General features: G+C 39.7%; 1 protein-coding gene across 1 annotated transcript in view; it reads left to right on the top strand.

Moving 5' to 3' along the window:
• The window catches only part of TNFAIP8L3 (TNF alpha induced protein 8 like 3), a 37,043-nt gene extending 18,577 nt beyond the window's left edge, over positions 1-18,466 (top strand). The window contains exon 2 of the mRNA XM_026045830.1: positions 17,312-18,466. Coding sequence (XP_025901615.1) covers positions 17,312-17,874 — 563 coding nt within the window. The 3' untranslated portion in view covers positions 17,875-18,466. The remainder of the gene's footprint in view (positions 1-17,311) is intronic.
• The last annotated feature ends 389 nt before the right edge of the window (positions 18,467-18,855 follow it).

The following is an 18,855-nucleotide window of genomic DNA, read 5'->3' as shown; positions in this document are numbered from 1 at the left end:
ATTCATAGAGACAGTAAGAAAAGTGGTAGCCACTGTTCGAGCATGTGGATTGTCCCAGCAGAGCGGGGGGCGGCAGGCAGGGCCTGCAGACAGGAGGCAAGGCCTGCATTCCTGTGCTCCCTGCAGACCTTTCTGGCAGACCTCCAGGCTACAGTATTTCAGCTTTCAAAAGGAGCTTTTGCAAAAAGGCACTAGAATAACTGCTTCACAGAGAACAGCAGCTCAAACTCACCAACTGTAGATTGTTTTTTAATATACAAGGAACACCCTAGAAAGGAATCAGTGAAATGCATAGCACAAAATAGGCTGCTGTTTCAGCTGGCAGCTGTGCAATAAGCTTGTGTTGCACTATTTATGTACAAGAATTATTTCTGTCATTTTAAATCACCCTTGCAAGTAACACAATCTCGTTTCATTTTGCTGCACTAAGGAGGAGAAGCCTTTTTTCAAGTCCTGTACAGGATCCTGAGTAACTAGATGAACAATTAATGGAGCTAGTTATTAATGGAGCACCAGATACCAAAATAGATTTGTTATCTATTCTGAAGTGCTGGGAAACAGAAATAATTCCAGTTAGTTCTTTGAGTTGCAAAATTTAAAATAGGCAATCCCAGCAAGAAAGACGAGCCCTGTATACTCTGGAGGAGACGTACTCCTTTAGCACGGAACTACAGAAACCCTGCAGCAGCAGCAACTAGAGCCAGGAATGGGAAAACTTTTACAGAAGAGAATATAAACCCCCATTGCAATGGTTTACTTAAGTGATTTTCAAGATTTTGATTTTTTTTTTTTTAGGTTAATTAACCTTTTTCAGCTGAGAATTGAGAACTACATTAAGCCTATAGGTAATAAATTTAGTTATCTTCCTTGACACCTTGCAAAAGGTTAATGGGCAACTCTGGTCTGCAAAGGCCTAGAACTAAGTCTGGGTAAGGAACTAAGGAAAATAGCCCAAATATCTGTGGAAAGGTGTGACTTTTTTTTACTATATAGAGAGATAGTTTAACGTTGTATAGCACACCAGCTGTAGTGCAGAGCTGCAGAGCATAATTGCTCTGTAAACCTGTGAAGTTTATCCAATGCAAGTGGGAAAAGGAGTGGTTTAATGGACTTTTTGTTATGCTTAGCATTCTTGTTTCTAATTATTAGTCACCACTCCCCTGCTAATAATTTAGGTCATAGAGTTATATTTGTCTCCTTGAATAACTTGAACAGTGTGGGCGTTACCATGGAGGTCAGTCATTTCTGCACAAAAGTAAGGTTTTCTGAACATGGTCATTATCAGAGAACGAACAATACAAACACAAATGAGCTCTCAGAAGCTACAAGCTTTGAAGCTCTGTACAAAAACTAGTCCTAACTAAACACAACAACTTAGGCATCGCCAGCAGAAGCTATATGGACAAGAAAGTAATCTTTCATGTATTGAGTACCTACACAGAGCCTCCTATTGATCATCACTACATGAAAGGATAGCAAAGAGGAGACGTGTGAGSTTTCTGTTGTAAAAGGTTAATACATTATCCACTTGAATTATGAAAACCAGCAGAAAGAAGGCAGAGCACAGAGAAGTTAACAAAATTGTCAGTCCGCTCTAATTGCAAAGCATCGCATTGCATTGCATTGCATAGCATTACTAACTTCTTTAGTAATTGTTGGAAGCCATCCCAAATCTTTATATATTTAGAAGTGATATAATTCATCTCATAAATAATTTCTTAATAAGCAGCAGTTCTTCCAAAGTATGTAATTTAATCCTGCTGAGTTTGTGAGAAAGAAGACTGATCTCTTAGTGCTTCATACATTTAGAACATTTAATGACAACAATAATTTAACCAATGTATATTTTAGAAATAGGATATCCCAATAAATGCATTTGGTAGCCTATGAAATGACAAATATTTTGGACAGTAGTAATGATTTCTGAAGTAACTATTCCTATGTCATATGGTGTCACAGGGTTGAAATTACAGTACCGTTAGGGAAATCTACACAAATGTTTGTAAGACCAGGCCTGGTTAAAAAGCAAAGGCTTTACAATACTGAATGACTAASAAAATCTAATGATGCTGCATTCTGCTTAAGAATAAAATAAAATAAAAATTCTTGAGGAAATGTTTAAATATATATATAGCTTCCTGCTCCCCCACACGAAAAGGACACGAAGRTCTACCAGACAAGCATAAAGGTTGAAGCTCAATGTTAGCTCTGATAGTCTGAGGAGGAGCAGTCAGACCTGGATTCCTTACTGCACAACAGGAACATCTCACTTTCTCTGCCAAAAGCCACACTGCAAAGCTACTGCAAACCACTGACATAGGTAGAACAACCTGTGAGATTGACAGAAAATCCAATGGAATTTTAACAAAAATACATACATTTCCAACTCCAACATGGGCAGGGGGGTATTCCCTCCCTTCTCATGGTACTGTATTGCGCTGTCATTGTTGATGGAACTTTATGGTTTACAGCACAGGATTTGTCCTCACAGCTTAAGAGCTATAAGTTCTAGTTTCAGAGGCTGGGTCCAAACCTTGAGACAGGAGAGACAGGAAAGACCAGAAATTCATTTTGATTCCAGGGTTATATTTTCCTATGGTTGCTCAATGCAAAATGCAGCAGTGCTCTGACTCATCTTTGGGATATGATTTAATCTGACTATGAAACTTTAGACTGCACTGACAGGATTACCTTGGTGCCAGCACAAATTTAGGACATGTTTGGACAGATATAAGGGGGAAAATATCAGGATATTTTTGTTTAATTTCATATTAAAATCTGCTTATTTTGCTCAAAAACTATCTTACAAAATGGCAAAACTATTTACATGAATAAGTTTAGGCAGGACTTAACTGCAAAGTCTGTGYCTCCTAAAGGAGCCTGTTTTGATAGGTTTCAACTTGCTTTCTGCTTAAAAAAGAAAGCAAATAGTGCTGAAAATGAGCAAGGTGCCAAAACTGGAACTGAGAGTTTCCTGAGCCCCTAACCATTCTAATCAGGGTACTACTGAAAAGGGTTTTGAGGGCTGTTCTGTGGCCCTCTGTGGAAAAAGAAACGGCTGTTTATTAACTCTTCCTACTTCAGTGAGTTTGGTCAAGAGTAACAGAGTATAATAGGTTCATTATTGTATATGTTCAAAGGATAAAGACTGTATATTTTTACATAAAGGTGGCTTTGCTGGTGTTACCAAACTCTYGCAGTCAGCTAGGACTTCATGGGCATTACTCTCTGATTTGCTCTGCTGACCGCTTTGATCATTCAGTTCACTTCTGTACAGCTCAGCTGGAGAAAGCCAAACAACAGTTTTACTCCATGGAACTCATTCATTAACACTGTGCATTGTTGCACAGCGTAACGTTGCAAATTATGCAAGAATCAAAGGAAACTTTTCCACTGAATGTTTTAAAGGTTCCACACAAACATCTGTTGCCATAGAATTTTACTAAGTATTTTCCCCTCCCCAAGTAACTATTAAGTTTGAAACATTAAGTCAACATTGGGCATCTTAACCTGTAACTGCAAAAATACAGAAAAAGGCAGCAATTAGTGATAATAGAGACTTTGGGAATTGTAATAATTAAAAAAGAGTTTTGTTGTAAATTACTGCTTATGTTACAAGAACGTCCCAGCCCTGAGCGCTGCGGCCAGGAGCTCACCGAGTCGCACGTGCATGAAGCTGAACAGCGAGGGGAGCAGGGGAGTGCCCSTAGAATGGCTACTGCTAAGCAAGAGATCAGGAAGAACATGATTTTTCAGAAAACCTGGGAAAGGGAGGAGAAGCCCATTTAGTTTGCAGCTTTGTAGCTAACGGAAATAAAGCAGGTATGTTTCAGAATGGATATGAACAAACCAGGAGATGCCTCTATTAATGCAACACCAAGTGTCAGTTAAACAACAGAGAGAGAGTGAGTGAGTGCTGTATGTGACTCAGTGGTCCCTCTAATCTTTTCCCACTGAAGCAGAGCTCTGTTGGGGGTTTTCTAACTCAAGTCAGCATCTAGATAGTCCTACAATTAACCCGGAAAAGGAATAAAATCAAATTTAATTACCAGCAGAATACTGAGTTTCATAGTAACATACCCTTATCATTTGGACCACACTAGAGGCAATGAGAGGTCTAACACCATCTTTGGCRAAGTCTCTTTTTCTTGTATAACAAAGGAGGAAAAAAGATTACACAACTAGGACTTGAAGAACAGAGTGTGATTATAGTTGCCCATATTTAACCAAAACACATTAACTAGCATATGTGCTAAGAATGATAGCCAAAAATAACAGAACTAAGTTCTAGAAATCTTGTAAATCATGAGAACTTAGTTAAATTATCTTATAATATTTCAAAACTTTTTTTTTTTTTTTATTGTCATCCACTGCACACTTTTRTATTCCTATATCTGAGGCTGCTTTTTCACTTGCTGCTGTGGTCCCTTCATTTTAAACCTGAAGAAAGGATAATACCATTATTAATGCAATCTAATACAATTACATAAGTAATTTACATTCCTGTATTCCAGACAAATTATGTTATTTTATGAACACAAGAAGGAGGAAGGAGACAAGAACAAACACATTCTTTGTTAGAGAAGTTGTCATAATGAAAAGTAAGCATTAAAAAAAAAAAAAAAAGAAAGAAAAAAGAGAGAAGTCAGAAAATAGCCCTCAGCATTTGCTAGTCCCATCCCCAGGCTGGAGGATCAGAGCTTGAACAAGATCAAGAAACACATTTAGAGTTCAGGAYGTTAATTCAAGCAGTAGCCCCTGTGCAATGTACGCTGTAACACCCAATAGCTTGTACAGAGACTAGCTAGTCCAAGAAACATGGCACAGTGAAACTCCAAAGATATAATTGAACTATCTCCCCTTTAAATAGCAAGTTCTCTCTAAAGAAATTGGGGAAGAACATCTGCCGGATATAAGATCAGTCTTTGTTGGGAAACTGTTGCGGTCGAGTTTGAGCATATCACAGAAAATGGTGTCTCTAGAAAAGCAATCTTTGTGATCATTTAYAACAATTTTATGCGGTCAGTTTATGTTATTGTTGTTTACATGAATAAACRACGTTTTTTATGAAACACTGAATATAGCCAAAAACATTCTGATCTATCCAAAAGGAAGTAGGATCGCATCSTAAATTTCTCTGATCATATGTAACTTCAGGACCTACAGGTACTTGTCAGAGGCTATTCTACAACGTGAAAAGGTTTGTTAAAAAGAAAGTAAGCACAAACCTTTTGGATTTACATATCTTCTACATAGTTTATCTGAGCAAATATCCAGAAACCTTTTTCTTACCACATCATCCTGGCCATTTTTAACTTTTTGTTATTTCTCCAAACAGAGAACACAGAAGACAACTGCTTCTGAACACACATAATTTCATTGATTCTTCTGTCAATATGGAGATACTAGCTAATGCATGCTATTTAAAAAAGGATTCTTTATAGATAAAAATAAAATACAAAGAAAATATAATGTTAAAAGAAAACACTGAAGGCATAGACAAACCTGAGTTTGGTGCAGATACATTCAGATGCATGKTTTTTTTTGCAAATTTAAGCATGCTGTGTTTTTTCTGTGGTTGGGTTCTGTTGTTTATTCTGGAATAAAGAAGGTATCTGTAGAATTCTCAAGCATCTGAAGAATTTTCCTGACCATAAATCTTTGCAATCTTAATGAGATTATCAACTTCCATTTGGTCAGTATACAGAACAGTACAGTTATTGCAGATGAAGAGATTAAGAAATAAAATGGTGCCTGAATAAATTCTGGTGGAATACTACATTTACATATTTATGTTTCTAGTGTTAATGTTTTCAATTCTCTGCACACGTCCTTAGACTATGACTAAAAAGTGATCTGTGTCCCATGTGTGAGTTCTGGGACACAAGAATTAGAGGATATGGATGAGCCTATTCCATGCATGCGCGTGGGAGCAAAACTCAGGCAATGACAGCTGATGTTATCTTTTTTTTACTTGCTGTCTCTACTTGTCGAAATCTCACAAGATCTGAAGTGCTACTCTGATTTCTAGGGATATGCAAGGGAGGTTTCTGGCACTCCTAAATTTTATTTCTTTGATAAAATCTTCCCAGTAGTGATTTCTATGTATATTAAAGTGAAATCAGCGTTTCCTGATGCAACACTAAGCTAGCACCACTGGAATGCACTTAATGAGAGTTCACATAGTGGGACGTTAGTCTGAGAGGCTCACTGGGGCGTCCATTTTCAGTAAGAAAATGTGGTTTTGCCATGGTCATATTTCACTCAGGAGGGAATGTTGCTAAGCATGCTGGAAGGGTAAAAGCTTTTTATTTTGTATAAACACAACAGGATCTAATATTTGGGGAAAGGACCCTGAAAAACAGTAAGCTGTAAATTACCCTCAGGCTTTGAGCTTGAGGAAAGGAGAGGCACTTGGCCGATGCTGGCAGCATCTTCCCTGCAGCAAACCCAGAGCGCCCCGCGAGCYGCCACAGGCACCAGCGGCCCTCAGGAACACAAAGCGATTCCTGCAAAAGGACCTGTTTGAATAGAGTTGCCAAAAAGTGGGGAAAAAGGCATGCCAGCCTTTGGGTTGGGTGACAAAAGTAAGTCCACGGAGGTTAGGTCAGCTGAATTAAAGTTCTACTAAATGCTTTGCCAAGGGAAGCTTCCAATACAACGTAGTGTTGGGCTCTATGGCCCAAATTTAGCAGCTCAAATTAACAATAATTAAAATGAAACAAAAAAGTATAAAAAAGACCTTCTGCTCCCAACCAATAAGGACATTGACCTCTCACGTTAAATATTCCAGGCTGTGCTAAATCACTGTGGGCACAACTGCAGACTTTCTTGCTTTTTTGTCTAAATCACCTTAGGAAGTTTCATTAAATGAGCAATGATTGTTAGTAAAAGTTAYATGATTTAGTTCTATTTTAGAATGTCACTCAACTGGATTACTTTTTTGGAGGGTTTATTCACGTGTTAGTSTTAACAGTCTATTCCTTAAATAGCAATATATGATATGACATTATATCTGTAGCATAAAAATTGGCTTGTTTTCCAGGTTTTGTGCAAACTCATAGGACACTTGAGATTAGTTTGGTTTATGAATTAAGAGTAATGAATGACAGGTATATAGTATATGATTGCTCCTTGTTCAGACTCCAGTCACCAGTTAAAAGGCTACAAATACAGCTTTTGACTGAAGACTGTGTGGGGCCACCATCCCTTTCTGCTCTTGTTCATACAGCTCAGTTTGCAGGTGCCTGGGCTGTGCTGCACTAGCTGCAGGAATACAGAAGCGAAAGTACAAGCAGCTGCTGTTTCAGGAAAAGCTAAAACCTGCAAAATGCATGAGCAGAGTAGTCTTACTTGACCAGAGAAGCCCTTCATGTGGTTGTTAGACCCTCCTGATATAGAGAATCAGACCTATTTTCAGAATTGGGATCCAAGCAGTCTGACCTATCTTTCTTGATAGAGGGACTTTTTTGGTGCRCTGCCTGCACGTAGCTGTGCACAACAGACTAGTGACAACTTGCTGTTCAAGAAAGGAACCAGTATTTTTCCTCACTTGAGGTTTGGGAAACATAAGACTGTGCAGAGCTAATGCACTTCTATTCCTTCTGGATTGATGAGAGCTAAATAAGACATAAGTTTTTCAGACTTGTTCAGCAGTAAGAATGCTGAATTAAGTAGAGCTTTGATGGGACTAAGAAATGCAAGATTAGATCTCTAGAAAAGAAGGATTTACCAAATTGTAAGATGTAATGACAGGAAACGAAGCARTTTCAGTACTTCTCCAACATGCTGTATAAACAAATGCTGCATAAACAGCGGTTGTTCTTTATGACATAGAACAACTCTGGAGAATGTAGCAGGTGGTCTAATTCCTCTGGGCAAATCCATATCTGCATGCATCCTTCTTCACAGGGAAGGAAGCCACCACATATTCCATTCTCAGTGTTTTGTGCATCCTGATAGGATGCAGGATCTAAAGCTGCAGGTGAGCAGTGCAGAGTAGAACACCCACAGGAAATATTAAACTCCTAATCAGGCTTCATCTTAAAGAAAATCAGGGTTATCAATCACATCTGAGGCACAAGGCAACATGTGCTGCCCTCCTCCCAGTAAATCCCCATGTAGATGCACAAAGAGTTATAAGTGATGGAGAGCATGATGAATCCCAGCTGCATTGACTGTAGTTATTTTTTCCTTTGGTCAGAGTTTTCCATTTTGAATCTGTGTTGGCCATCTCCCCAGTAGCTAATCCTTCCCCAGAGGCAATAAAAAACAAATATGTAAAGGACTCTACGCAGCCAAACATTCTGAAACTATAAAAATCCAATGCAGTAATAACCAGGCAAACAGTAGAGCATTGTTTTAAACAATAAGTAAATGGAGAATCTTCCAGCTTTGCTGTCCTCCTTTGAGAGCAGCAAAGAGGCACAAGCAGCTTCTCCTTTTCTTTTCAAATATTCCTGCCTTTCGCCTTTTCAGTTTCAGCTTTGCCATCATTAAGAAACACTTTTCTAGCCCTTTCAGTCTGAAAACCAGGCAGCGGTTTAACCCCAGACTGACAATACTGACAAGTTCAGGTTAAACTTTTTATTTATATAAAGTAGGAGTGTTTGCTTGTGGGTAGCTTTTTCAGTACACGTATACTGTTCTCTGTTCAAGAAGGAAAAACCCCTGCACTACTGCTAGTGTCATGGCCCTCTTCTCAGTATCTCCAAGTAAATGGAGTTTACTCATATGCTTCTCAGCTAGACTAATCTTAATTACTTTTATTATTATTATTTTGACACCACTGACCGATCCATTTGGAGCTATAACACTGACCTAACTGTAGTGACAGGTGAGTTGTTTTATAATTAAATAGCAAAAGTTTTGTTTCAGCAAGACCATAATAGGATTGTCTGTAAGAAGTTGCTAAAGGAATCTTTAAACTTCAGGTCTGGGGGGGAAAAAAAAGGCTCTTAAAATGAGTTAAAAGCAACCAGACATGGCACCATTCAAACACTGATATTATCAGCAGTCTTTACTCAAAAACGAAGGACACTCTCAGGTCTTTTATGGACTTGCACAAGCAAAATTCGGCTCTGATGCAGCACCTTTGCTGTAAAGCTACAGCAAAAAATATCAGCTAATCCGAACTGAGCAAAATAAAACTTTCTGCTTCAAAAGGCAAAGAAATTCTCCCTGCCATGTTTGTAAGGTCTGAGCTGGACTGATATCCTATTACCTATTATGGTAAATGAAGCAAAACAGTTCAAAACGTAGGTTAGAACAGCTGATATTCTCTCTTCTGCAGAGAAGAGCAGATCAGAAGCGAGAGTGTGACTAAGTGCTAAGGCACCGGACTCCAAGTAATATTAAAAAAAACAGCATTAAACACACACACAAAACAGCTTTACAGGTGAATTAGAGTGTCGCTTCCCTGGCACTATATGGGACAGGGCAGGCTATTTCGGGTGTACCTGAGGAACATACCAGTGGTGAGGAGAACAGTTTGCTCTGCCCAGATATCGGCTTCGCTCTCCACGGATCCCGTTCGGGGCCGATAAACCCGTCCCCGCTCGCTCCGGTGCAGCTGGGAGGCAGCTTGCTCAGCAGCAGCCGGCGCCTGCTGCAGACGCAGCCTATTGTCATCTGAAAGTTTAAATCACCTTGACCTTGTTTAGGAAAAATAGCTTTTATGTTTTACTTTTGGCCTTATATTAAGCCACAGAGCCATGCCAGCTCACAGTGTCACAGCCTCTTCAGACAGGCCTGCTTTCTTAGGGAATTTTATACATCCAYAGAGCATAGAAGTGGTTATTTTCCATGCCATTCTTAATATATCAGAGTCAAAAATAAAATAATTATGTAAAAAGCAAGGAAGTATATCTTTAGAGAAAGAACAATGTACTGCAACGACAGTTGCAGTGGTTGCAAAAACAAGCTTAAAACAACCAAACAAGCTTAAAAAAGCCAAAACAGCTTAAAATTTAAAAAAAAAAAAAAAAAAAAAMCTCAGAATTCTACTAATGAAAGAATGAGAAATGGGAAAATAAAAAGCCCGTTTATTAGCTGCACTTAATTTATTCCAAGCAAACATACTGCATAGAGGCCTCATTTAACATTTAGAGCTGATATTGCCAGGCCTTGCTTTTCCAAAGGTATATTAGTAAAATTCCTGCTGGGAGCCATCTCTTCTTGTTGAAGAAGGAACAAGCATTTAAGATACAGGTGCATCTCCTGTTAGCAAGGAGCTAGTGCTTTTACAGCTAGCGAGCACAAAGCCCACATGCCTCCACTAGCCCTTGTCTTTCTCTCACCCTGCCAGGAGGAGATGAACGAAGAGATTTTATGCACCCTGATCAAGAATCTATTTAAATCCTTCGTGAAATGAGGAGGCAATTCCCTCCAGATTTGTTATGAGTGCTCTGCTGTTCAAACCAGCCATGCCAGAAAGAGAGYGTAGCTGCTCCTTGGCACCACATCCCCTGCCTACATCAGGATGCAGAGCCTGAGCCTTGCAGAGAGCAAGTGAACGCTCAATACATAGATATGTATCATTTGTATCATCTGCTAATAGGTAAATTCTATCTGTTTTGTGTTTTTTTATTTATTTTAGTTCTTACTAAATTCCTTGAGCAAGAATAACACTGTACATGGAAAACAAATTAGGATTTTAAACTTTACTACAGTACCACAAAAGCGAACAGCTTTAAGTGAAATCACTCTAGCAGATSGGTTCCCAGATGTATAGTTGTATCATAGGTGCTTAGATAATATAGGCTCTACTTTCTGCTATTCAGTCCTTGTGATCTGGTTCACGTTTTTGTTCAAAACTGCATCTACAATTTGGGAAACTGATAATAAAGTAGCTCCAAAAGCACATTCTACAAATTCTTATCTAGAAAGAGAAGTTGCAAGAATAACTGTGGCTGGATAAAAACAGGATAGTTACAAGATCTTGAAAGTTTTATCAGTGGCAAATAATACTTGGGCAAGAAAATTTCTTTGCTAGACAATTGTTGCTTTTGTGTGGAACAATATAATAGCTGCATCCTTTTAAAGGAGTCTGAGATTTTTTTTTTCCTTAGCAATATAATACATTTACTGTTTGTTATGTACCTGATGTTCCCATACAGACCATGTCCCCTCTAAGCAGTAAGTATTTGCTTTACACATATAAAAACTTATTACTGCCCTGTGAAAGTTGCATGGCCCCATTATATAACTAGCGAGTTTTCCTGTCGAGGTATTATCCTTACAGATAATGCTATAATGTGATGTGATGTAATTATAATGCAACAAAATTTTTGTTACATAAATAATAATATGTTGATTAAGTGCCAAGTGTCTTTGTTAGGCAATAGTTGTAAGAAATCTCATAATTGTGGGAAAGGAAGATTAAATACAAAGTGTTCCAGAGACTGAAATTAAATTCTTCATTAATTAAAACCTATAATTTACTACACAGTATATATTGAAAAATCACTGACATTTTGAAGGCCAAAAAGAAATCCTACCCAATTCAAGCAGGAGCTCAGCCAGCCTCTTTCTTGGCAACTCTGGCAGACCTGGAGCAGCAACTGYGCTCCTATCCCCTGGATCCAGGCTCTGGAGACATTCCTGGGGCAAGCAATCCAGCTGGTCATTTTGCTTTCCTCCTCTTCTGTTTACAGGAAGAATCTCCTCACCTACCTCTCATCTTTGCCAGGGCCTGGAAGACTCCCTAGAACAGAGGGACAATGTATTAATATAATAAAGTCCAAAATACAATCCAGCTGCTGAAATAAAAATACTATTAGCAATCTCCAGTCACTAGATGCCAGAGAGCACTTTTTTTTGCAAAGTAATTGCTGCTTGTAAAAAATATTGAAAGGAAAAAGAACTCTTTTCTTTCCATTCAGTCATGTTTGCTCTTTTCAGTGCTGCTGCTGCCATTTTCAGCATATCCAAATTTTGAATTCAGACTCCAGTTACCAGTATGTTCTCCTAGGATCATATAATTATCAGTCTGTACCTCCTGATCCATTATGAAAATGAGCAGCCCTTTTATGTTCATAGTCAGAATTTGGAAGCGTTAGGAATTTGAGTGCTGGCCTTTGTGCGCTTACACGTTTAATTTGGCCCTCCATGAAAAGTGATACATTCCATCTGTTTTATTAGATTTCTTGGGTTAAAGTTACTGGAAATACTGAATGTTTCTTCTGCAATGATCCTGTAGTTGTCCTAGAGTAGTCTGTACATTTAGAGCTAGCTCTCTGGTTGCAGTGCTAAAATACAATAGCAGAAGCGCTTTTAGTGCACTTCTTTTTTTTCCTTTATATATTTTAGAGCTATTTGGAAATCCTGAGTTCTGCCATTCACTTTTCTACACATTCTTACAGCATATAARTGATATGTAAAGGATAAGTGAAACAAATTATTTTGCAGCTCAGTAGCTCAACATTTTGTCTCTGCCRGGTACAAGTTAAGCACAATAATTTATTGCTGCTTGTGTTTTTACATAAATTTTCCTTTCCAAATCTGTGCTACCCTGTCTTTGTACTTCTACATTTTTGGTTTTACCTAACAGCCTAATAAAACTTCCTGCTCTTGTTTTCCTGTAAGGTTATTTATGCTTATAAACTATTTAGAAGTGCAGGTAAGTGCAGGGCCCAGGAGAGCATCAACAAGAGAAGYAACTTCTGATTGACCAGCTAGATATATAGAGCTCATTTAACTCTTTGTAAAAGCCTTAAGAGACAGATGCCTCTCGTATTGTCATGACATGTCAAAACTCTCCCGTCAAACAAGGAGCGCTCTCCTTTTTCTGCTCAGTTGGGCATGTTTCTTACAAAGATTTTCAAAATACAGGTATTTCCAGCCACAGCAAACTTGCTGGGCCTGCCCATCGCCCGCCTTAGTCCCCCTGCAGCAGCMCAGGCCAGCAGGCAGCTGCCCACATTTCCAGCAGCTTTGCTGACTCCTTTAAAGCCTTTCTCTTGGTGCAGAGACTGCATTGCTTTGAAAATGGGAGATTCAGGAGTATTAAAAATAACTCAGCCTCTTGATCATTATCTGTTCTTTCCTACATAGCTTCCTTTATTTCAGTGAGAGATGCAGCCCCTTGCCTATTTACAGCACAGCAGAAGACAGCTGTGGTCCTGTGACATCCTAATGCTGTCAGCCCAGTTCTTAGACTTCCAATAGCTCAGGTTACCTCCTCAGTGTGTTCTTGGTCTCTGCACTTCCAGACTGCAACAGCTGGAAAGTGCAGCGTATCACCGKCTGTTGAGAGCTAGCAAGGTACCAGCAGGGCCAACGCTCCTGRGGTAGGGGAGGTGACAGCTGCAAGCGTCAGCAGCCATCAGGCAGGTGAACTCAGTGGCTAAGATAGTTGATAAATTAGTACAGAGTGCACTAGGCACTACAGTAACCACTGGCAGTGTCAGATACGTCAAGTTAACTATGCAAGTGCAACAAAAACAGATAAGTTGTTCCATATCCCTCCTCTCTGAGCAAGCCTGCCAATACAGTAAAGAAACACACGTGGCCACCTCCACAGACACTCGGCAGATTAACTCCCACTCTAAATTTTCATCTGAGAGCTCACTTCAACATGTCTCCAACTTTTTGCCTAGGCAGAAAACATCTTTGGCTGTAAAACTTTTATTAAGGCCAAGTGCAAGTGAAATGGACTCCGTGTTTGTTTCCATGACCATGTTTACATGCCCTCTCCTGTGTACAACCATGGGAGCACATGCTCTTTCTGCTTTGTGCACAACTCTATCTAGATTTGCAAACTTTTCTGCACTTCTGTTGAGCATCTCTCTTATTGGGAAGTGAGACATCTGTGCCTGTTTTGCCAAGACGCAGGTCACCTCACCCATAGCTGGCCAGGGATCCATTCAGGTTTCAGATATAACTGCAGAAATACAGCTATGAAGAACTGCACTATTGTAGGATGGAAGATCACGTGGCTCTTTTAATAGCTTTTATGATATACAAGTCATTAGGGGATTCAGAAAGCAAGAGAGAAAACATGAAGACAGAACCAGTCCCTACTTTAGGACACACTAAGATGCCAGAAATCCTAATGGAAGGAAATCCTAATGGAAGCTAATCATTACCTAGCAAAGCAGTATGCTCAAAGCTTTTTTTTTTTTTTTTTTTGATTCTCTCTCTAATGTTCCTCAAAGCTGATAGCATCTATAATGTTGTTCCTGATTTGTTATGTGAAAGAAAGCAGAAAATAGATTTGCTGTATGTAGGAGGCAAAGAAGTTATATGTTGTGTAAGAACATTGTGTTGCAGCAAGAAAAAGCTTCTACAGCAAACCTGCAGTCCTCATGAAAGCCTGAATTTAATCATACGTCTACTTGCAATCTTTGAAAAGCAAGTTATCACCTTGCTTCCTAGGCACTGTGTCATCTCAGAGGCAGGAATCCRAACAATCCTGTCTCTCCTCCTTCCAGGTTACGCTGCTCCCAAACTGCACGTGCCTGGAATTAAAGGAATGCTGAGCACGGCCTGTTGCAGAGAGCCCCACGCCGCTGCCCAGGCCCTGCTGGCACYGATGCCCTTACCTGCCTTCTCATCACATGCGCGGTGCCCGACGGCCCAAACGGGCGCTGGGGCGGGTAGAGGCTGCAGGCTGCCCTATGGAGCAGCAGCCTTGATGGCTGGGTGACCTCCTGCTCGTTCAGATGGGATGCACCAGTCGTCATCCTTCCCCATCCTCTGCTTCTCCCTCGTGTGCTGGGGACACTTGAGCAGGCTGCAGCATCTGTCTATAACATAAAGCATCCATTTAAACTAAACTTGACTCTCTGTGGCTGTATTGCCTGTTTTATAGGTTGGGCCTTTCACAGAAAGCTATGTTGTCATGGGATCAAGGTACCAGACCTGGAAGTGTCATCACTGGGGAGGAAAGCTCCCACTGAAGCTGGCACTCTTTCATTTTGTAGATGAGAAACAGTGCTTTGAATCCAGTATAGGGACAGAAACATAATCCTGCTTCTTTGTTTATATCCACTTTGTATAGTTACTTCTTTATACGTTTACTTCTGATAAGTTCATTAGAAGTTTTAATCTTCTTAAAGACTTAATCTTGTCTTTTGGACTTAATCTTGTCCCCCACCTGCAGGGGAAGGCATCCACATATGAGTGCGAGTCTGCTGGCTCTTCCCCGGGTGCCTCCACAGTCTCAGTGCGGGAYGTGGTACCTCACTTGCCACCTATTTCTGCACGCTGCTACTTCAGCCTTTGCTTCAAGCCACAGACCCACAGTGGTCTGGCAAAGCCCCCGTGTCCTACAGAACTAAGCATGGAGGGAGACATTTCGACTGTCACCTACGGAAAGTGGAAACTAAATTATCATGGGTATTAATATTCTAAAAATTGGCTGCAATTATTTTTAGGTTTTGCTCAGAACGGAAACCAAACTGCATTCACAGCATCCACAGCATCTGCAAATACTACAGAAACAGACAGTAATATGAATCTTCCATCTTACTGTGTCAATACACATCATTATTCATCATGGATACTACTTACATACCCATGTACTGCAAAGTAAAAGAATTCTTTCATCCTGCTTTTATCATTTCCAGATAAATCATAGTTTTTCTATTTCCTATAGTCAGCAGATCAGGCTCACAATTTACCTTCTAAATGACAGATAATTCTTTTAAACACATTGAATTATTTTTTCCAGGTGGTGGCTCAGTTAAAATTAAATGTTACTATTTCATTTTGCTCAATAGTACAGTGCCAGCACTCAAGGAAAGGTGACCACTTTAATGGAATATTTTCACTAACTTGAAAAATCTCATTTAATCCAAAGATTATCAATTGACAATGTGATTTATTTGGAGAGAGCACTGGCACCCAGTGTCACTTTTACACTGGGACAGCAGTGTAAAACATAACATAACATAAGGGGCCACTGAGAGGAGAGGCTGTGGTTAAACCACTGGCCATGGATGGTCTCTGCGCTCCAGCACAAACACTCACAAATCACAGCTACACATCAAAATTGCAGCGTGATGAGCGGATAAGTGTTCGTGTGCTCAAGGCTGGAAAGGCCCTCACGAGCTCACTTAGCCAACCTAAGTCCTACCCATTCTCCAAAATCAGGTCAACATTGCAAAGTTTGAGGAATTTAATATCTGTGCCGTGATTCCCCCGCAGCTGGAGAAGCAGCTGAGGCTACGGCCTCCTTCCCCACTYACGTCAGCGGATTCTGGTCTCCCACAGCACGCACCAGGCCCCCCACGCTGGCTCCAAGAGACTCCCCATCCCCACGGCTGCACCTGCAAGCAAACAGCTAGGCAAGATGTGAGGGGAACGTGAGGAAGGAGTCTCCTACAAAAGCAGTGCTCATCACTCCTGCTGTAACAATAAAATGCTCCTGGAGCCAACAGGCACTTCCTTACTGCGGGGAAGCTTTTAGCTTTAACTGGATAATTATTTCATATGAAATTTGTTTCTTTTGTGTACAGAGAGTCAGTTAAAAAATGGTGTTAATGTGAAAGACAGAGAWAGGTCAAAATTAATCCAAAGTAATAACTACAGGACTTCACTGGATAAGGTCCAGGAGTAGCCACATGCTCCAAAATTAACTGCATGCTTAGGTACTATGCTGAGTGAAGCTCACATGGATGAATGAATCAAAATCCAGGATCCTCATGTGTATTTGATGAATGYACAGCAAATGAGCTCAGGTAATTGCTATGGGCAGGAATCACCTACACTAAAGCATCAATGATCCACAAAATTCAGGCTCTAGAATTTTACAACTTGGTAAAAAAAAMCAAGCAAATAAGCAAAAGCCCTCAAAATATAGGTATAGTTATTAGGGACATAGGGATTTGCTGTCAGCCCTTACACGCTGCTGCTTAGTCTTACTGTGGAACAACAGTGACTCCCAAAGACCAGAAGTATAATTCTTTCAGTTCTTTTATTTGTCAGTACTTCATCTCACTCATCTGACAGCCTATCTATCTTTCAGAGCACATTCTAGCTGACAAGAAAATTTTGATTTAAAATTTAAATATGAAGGGACTAGCTAAGAAACGTCATTGATTTTTCCCCTCAGAATATTCTGCTCTTGTAAACAACAACAATAAAATCTTACTGACAACAAGGAAAAGGCCTGATATGCTGATCCCTGAGACCCTGAGGACATCTGGAAATAGTGTTGGAAATATTTCCATTATTGCTATACTAACTATATGAACTGATCCTACGCCTCAGAGCAGCAAAAACTACCTGTATTATTTTTCATAAGTGATTGTGAAAATTACTCAGAGTAAAATTAACATTTTCCCTCTTTTCTGCTATCCTGAAACAGGTCCTGATTGTTTCAGTTCCAAGAACCTTGCACTGCAAGCCCAGAAAAAGATCCTGAGTAAAATGGCAACCAAAACCATGGCTAACATGCTGATTGATGACACCAGCAGTGAAATCTTTGACGAGCTATACAAAGTAACAAAGGAGCACACCAGAAACAAAAAAGAAGCTCATAAAATTATGAGGGACCTGATTAAAGTGGCAATAAAAATTGGGATCCTCTACCGAAATAATCAGTTCAACCAAGAAGAGCTGGAAATTGTAGACAAGTTCAGGAAGAAGCTGAACCAAACTGCCATGACAATTGTCAGTTTCTATGAGGTAGAATACACTTTTGACAGAAATGTTCTTGCAGAACTTCTGAATGAATGCAAAGATCTTGTGCATGAACTAGTAGATCGGCACCTGACACCAAGATCCCATGGGCGTATCAACCACGTCTTCAATCATTTTGCAGATGTGGAATTTCTGACTGCCCTGTACAGCCTTGATGGGGATTGTCGGCCTTACCTCAAAAAGATTTGTGATGGTATCAACAAACTACTTGATGAGAAAGTCCTTTGAACCTTCACTTAAAGAAGCCAACCAAAAACTTCTATCTGTACCTGGCCACTCTTCATGAGCTGTGATGAGCATGTGGGCTTCCTTCTCACCATTCTCTTAGCACAGTCTCCAGCAGGAGCCAGAACGTGCTCACTTGGCTCATGATGAGGCAGAAAATTTAAATCAGAAAGCTATCAATTTAATGTTTTGTTCACAGAAAAAAATCAATTTTTGCAAGGAGTGGAGTGAAAGTTTGCTGGTATACGCTTTTCAGAAACAGATTGCTACTGACCACAGTCTTAATAGCTTTGTGTTGGAATTCTAGTATGTGAAATGAAGCTAAACTCAAATGCATGGCTGTGTGAAAATAGATGGGAAAAGGCAAGAAAGCATGCATAGAATTTATCCTACGCTGCCCCATGTGTACATTTATTATTGCCACAGCAATCGAAAAGGCTGAAGACAAAGTAGATCTACAAAGGATTAAGCTCGCTGTTTTCTGGAATCAATGCAAGAGTGCACCTCTGATTTTCTATGATTTTTCATATGATGCAAGTCTAACAGTAGCTATCAAGTAATGCAAATTGAGTAGAAGCATGAGAAAGTTTTAAAAGCTGCTTTAACAAAGCAATATTGCTTTTTAAGTTTTTTGCTTTATTCTTTTTAGTAAGAGAAACTTTCATTTTGATTTTGAAAAGCAGCTGAAGTGGCTGAAGCTCAGAGGTAACAAAGAAACCAGGTAAGGCAGAACAATACGGGTTTCCCCACTCTCAGGTTTTGTGTATTTGGTAACATCAAATGAGTTCAGGCTGAAAGCTATGGGGTCTTCTTATTGATTTCACTGTTTTGCCTGCCACAGCAAAGTATCCTTGGTGAAGATTTTGAATTTGTACTGCTAGTAAGTCCTCCTAAGAAACCACCAGTGATTTACCTAAGACACCAATGGATTTACAAAATAACATTTAAATCTCATGTCTGCAAAAGACAATATCAAGCCTAGGG

The sequence above is a fragment of the Nothoprocta perdicaria genome, unplaced genomic scaffold, assembly GCF_003342845.1.
Source record: "Nothoprocta perdicaria isolate Ctin4 unplaced genomic scaffold, notPer1 scaffold_41, whole genome shotgun sequence".
NCBI lineage: Eukaryota > Metazoa > Chordata > Aves > Tinamiformes > Tinamidae > Nothoprocta > Nothoprocta perdicaria.
Note: the sequence above shows the minus strand (reverse complement) of the source record. Positions and strands in the feature narration are given on the sequence as shown.